The sequence below is a fragment of the Cebus imitator genome, unplaced genomic scaffold (genome assembly GCF_001604975.1).
Source record: "Cebus imitator isolate Cc_AM_T3 unplaced genomic scaffold, Cebus_imitator-1.0 Scaffold175, whole genome shotgun sequence".
Classification (NCBI taxonomy): Eukaryota; Metazoa; Chordata; class Mammalia; order Primates; family Cebidae; genus Cebus; species Cebus imitator.
The window spans coordinates 3,860,448-3,864,432 of record NW_016107490.1 but is presented as its reverse complement, the minus strand read 5'-3'; the positions used below and the strand labels follow the sequence as shown (position 1 = coordinate 3,864,432).

The following is a 3,985-nucleotide window of genomic DNA, read 5'->3' as shown; positions in this document are numbered from 1 at the left end:
AAAAAAAAAAAAAAAAAAACCAGCCTGGACAACACAGGGAGACACCATATCTACAAAATAAAATTTTCTGGGCCTGGTGGCACACACCTCCAGTCCCAGTTACTTGGGAGGCTGAGGTGGGAGGATTGCTGGAAGGTCAAATTGGTTTTATGGAAAACTGCCCTGCCTCACTAAATGGCCCAGTCACCCTCACAGGGTTCCACCACTCCAGGGCCCCCATCGGAGTGGAATAGCCACAGGAGAAAGGTCAGGCAGGCCACGGCCAAGGAGAGGGCATTAGGAGTCAGCAGCCCACCATCCTGAGGGGTATTTCTCTTCTTGTCACAGGGTATTTTTTGCCTGGGCAAAGCATGATAAAGGAGGACCCTGAAGGGGAGAAGCAGTCACAAAAGCGATGGGAGGACAGAAAGGGACAGTGTGTTCTGACACGGAGTGAGGGGAGGGAGGCTCTGGTTTGGGGACATTATGTGCAGATGCCATGCAGGTGGATTTCTCCCAGGACTAGAGTGTTACCTCCTCCCCAGTGGGTCCCAGCTGCCACACCAGAGACTCGCTGCTGAAGGAAAGCAGCTGGAGGGGTTAGGGCCAAGCCCTCATAGTCTGTCCTCTGGCTGCTGCCTGGCTCCGTCTTATCTTGCAAAGGATTGAGCTGTTGCTTTGAGCCAAGGGAGATGGAAAAGACACAAAGCCCACAAGGTTCCTCAGGCCCTAGAGCCTGGTGCTGGTGGAGCAGGCAGGGGGCCCGACTGCCATGATCCAGTCAGCAGCAGACATGGGAGGTTGCAAGGGAGGCAAACTCCCAGCCAGAGGATCTTGTTCTGAGGCAGGGGGGAGGGGCTGAACACCCTGGTCCTCTAGCAAGGCAGCCAGCAGGGCAGAGGCTTGAGGCCAGCTCATGGACTGCTCTGGGACACAAAGTCCAGATAGGAGCTGACTCCTGGGCTGAGGCCCAAACCCCAACAGCACAGTCCTCCAGATCCTCCCTCACCTCCTCTTCCCATCCCCGCATCTCCACAGCCTTGGCTCCCTCAACAAGGACTGAGTGTGCACATGCTGTCTGCCCAGCCAGGATCAAGGCACCACTGGTGAACTGAACCCACAGACCCCAAAAATGGACACACACAAAATGCCCAACAGCTGCTAAATGGAGAAAAAGAATGCAGAATATGCACCCCTGGAATATTAATCAGCTAAAAAAAGTGCTGCCACCTGCCACGACATGGATGACTCTTGAACACATTATACATTATGAAGTAAAAGAAGGCAGACACCAAAGACCACATCCGGCATGATTCCATCTATGTGAAATGTCCAGAAGCCAATCCAGAGAAAGTGGGTGAGGAGACGTCAGGGGCTGGGGAAGAGGAGGGCAACAAGAGAGACTGCTCATGGGGCTGGGGTTTTGTTTTGGGGTGGTGAAATGTTCCCAAATAGATTGTAGTGCTAGTTGCACAACTCTGTGACTATACTGAAAACCAATGAATTATATACAATAAATGGGTGAATTATGTCTCAACAAAGCTGTTAAAAAAAAAATCCCTGCACTAATGAATGACAGGAAGATAGAGCAGGACAGTAACCAAAAACCTTTGTGAACCAAGTTTCAGTGCCTTGGGGAAAGATAAAGTAGGGAAGAAAGATGGCACAAGGCAGGGGTCTCCCAGGATGCAGAGAAATGGCTTCACTCAGGACAAAGACCTGAAGGAGGTGGGCTGCTACCTGGGGAAAGAGTGCTGAACGCCCAGAGACTCGTGTTTACAAGTGCGTGGCAGGGTCCAGGTGACAGCAATGAGCTCTAAGCAGCTGCGAGGGCTGGGAGAAAGGAAACCCCTATCCTTCTTGGACCAAGGAACTAAAGTGTGGCCAGTGTCAGGATCTACTAATGCTGATTCAGGGGCAAGTCAGTGCCAGACCCACAGAAGTTGTTGCAAAAACATTCGATGAATGATGAATGCACTTCGCCCCCAGCCCCACTAGTACTCTGAAGCTCCTGTTACCTTTCCAGCCCAGTTTGATGTTCCACTCATAGAAGAAAATCAGCTTTCCTTTGCGGCTGCTGCAGGAAGCCTCACCTTCCACCTGCTTCAGCTCGCTGATCTCACCGCGTCCAGCCTCATTCTCCACGACAATGCCCACCAGGAGCTCCTGGAGCTTCCCTTTGGACCAGCTGGTGGCATCCCGCTCTGTCCTGCCAGGGACCAGAAGGGCACAGTCGTGAATGGAACCCCCAGCTGGGATCCACCTTCCCAGCCTGGGTGCCAGGGTCATGTCCAAGCCCAGCCCAGATCAGCCTAAGTCCTCTCAAGCAGCCTCGAGACCTGCCACTCTGACGTGCTCCTCAAACCTTTCTACCAAATTACTTTCATCCTGCTCAGTTCTTTAGGGTATTATTGTCCACTATGCAAAGTAGTATTCTGTTTTAAAAACACTGGCTTATTCAGGGGAGAAGGGTCTAGCTAGCTCGCCTACTGGAAATTGGCAAAAGCCTGGGCCACATGCAAAGTAGCAGTAAAGAAATAATCAGAATCATGACAATACCAACTATTAAGTCTTCGCATATACATTGTCTCATGTAATCTTTCCAAGTAATATTCTCATTTTAGGGGATGGAAAGGAGCCGAGAGGACTGACATGTCCATGGGGCCAAGGCTAGGACACTAGAAAGCTCTTGGCTAAGCGTGGTGGCTCAAGCCGGTTATCTCAGCACTTTGGGAGGCCGAGGCGGGCGGATCACGAGGTCAGGAGTTCGAGTGCAGCCTGACCAACATGGCGAAACCCCGTCTCTACTAAAAACACAAAAATTAGCCGGGCGTGATGGGCATGAGCCTGTAATCCTAGCTACTCGGGGGGGCTGAGGCAGGAGAATCGCTTGCATCAGGGGGTCGCAGGTTGCAGTGAGCTGCGATAGCGCCATTGCACTCTAGCCTGGGCGGCAGAACGAGACTGTTTAAAAAAAAGAAGAAAAGAAAAAAGAAAGCTCTTTCAGGGCCGAGGGCCCAAGCCCTCAGAGCTCCTCCGGAACAGCCAAGTCACGCTCCTTTGCGGACCAGCCTCAGCAACCCCTCGACCGCCTGGAGGGACCACAGCCCCGGCCAGAGGCGCAGGGCAGAGGACATCACTTCCGTAGATTCTCCCCACGCACCAGGTGAGGCGCATATAAGAAGGAGAGCTTGTCGCACTCACCGAGGGCCCGGCTCGCGGGGCCGCCTGCGGGGTGGACGCGAACTGAGATGCAAATTTCTGCTCTTTGCACTACGTTCCATACCTCCGGCCCCCAAGACACACCCTCAATCCAGCTCCCTTCTAACTCCCGGAAACATCCAGAGGGTGGGGCGGAGAAGGGAAGGCCCTAAGCCCACAGACGGCGAGAGTGGAAAGGTCTGTCGAAGTCACTCGGCCCAACCCAACTTTCAAAAAGAAGCAGCCGAAGCGTCCTGGGCCAGCACAGCTGCCCCCGCTGGTCTCCGGACTCAAGGACGCTCGCGAGCCGAGAGGCGGAGCCGAGCTCCGCGTCCAGCAGCTGAGGAGAGGCGCGGTCCCCAGGCCCACGGTCCCCAGGCCCCCGGCCCCGCAGAGACCCCAGCGCAGCCCCCGCCCTCCCGAGACCCCGGAAGGAGGAGGCCGCCGGCCGCGCCTCCCCGCCGGCCGCACCAGTGCCAGTTGTTCACGTTGGTCCCATCCTCCCGCTCCTCCACGATCCAGCGCGGGTCCCCTTGACCCCACTTGGCCATGGCTGCGCGGACTGCACGGCCTAGGCGGAGAAAAAGGAAAGGCCAGGGCGCCTGCGACTCTGAAGCCGGCGTTTCCGGCCGCCGAGCCCCGGAGCGGCGCCTTCGCAGCGCCCAGAAACTGCCAGAAGGCCCCGCCCACGGACCGGCCCCGCCCCGCCGCGGCAAGCCCGGGAGCCCCAGCCCTTGTCTGAGAGGCGGGGACGCGGGGCGGGGGGTCTGGGAGGAGGTCGCGGAGCGGGGCGGGGGGGTCGGGG

The 3,985-nt window shown here is 56.2% G+C and overlaps 1 protein-coding gene across 1 annotated transcript in view; it reads right to left on the bottom strand.

The window, feature by feature from the left end:
* The window catches only part of LOC108315617 (activator of 90 kDa heat shock protein ATPase homolog 2), a 10,024-nt gene extending 6,147 nt beyond the window's left edge, over positions 1–3,877 (bottom strand). Inside the window, exons 1-2 of the mRNA XM_017545017.2 lie at positions 3,652–3,877; positions 1,998–2,188 (exon numbers count right to left, since the gene is read on the bottom strand). Of these exons, the coding sequence (XP_017400506.1) occupies positions 1,998–2,188; positions 3,652–3,731 (271 nt within the window). The 5' untranslated portion in view covers positions 3,732–3,877. The remainder of the gene's footprint in view (positions 1–1,997; positions 2,189–3,651) is intronic.
* Between the last annotated feature and the right edge of the window lie 108 nt (positions 3,878–3,985).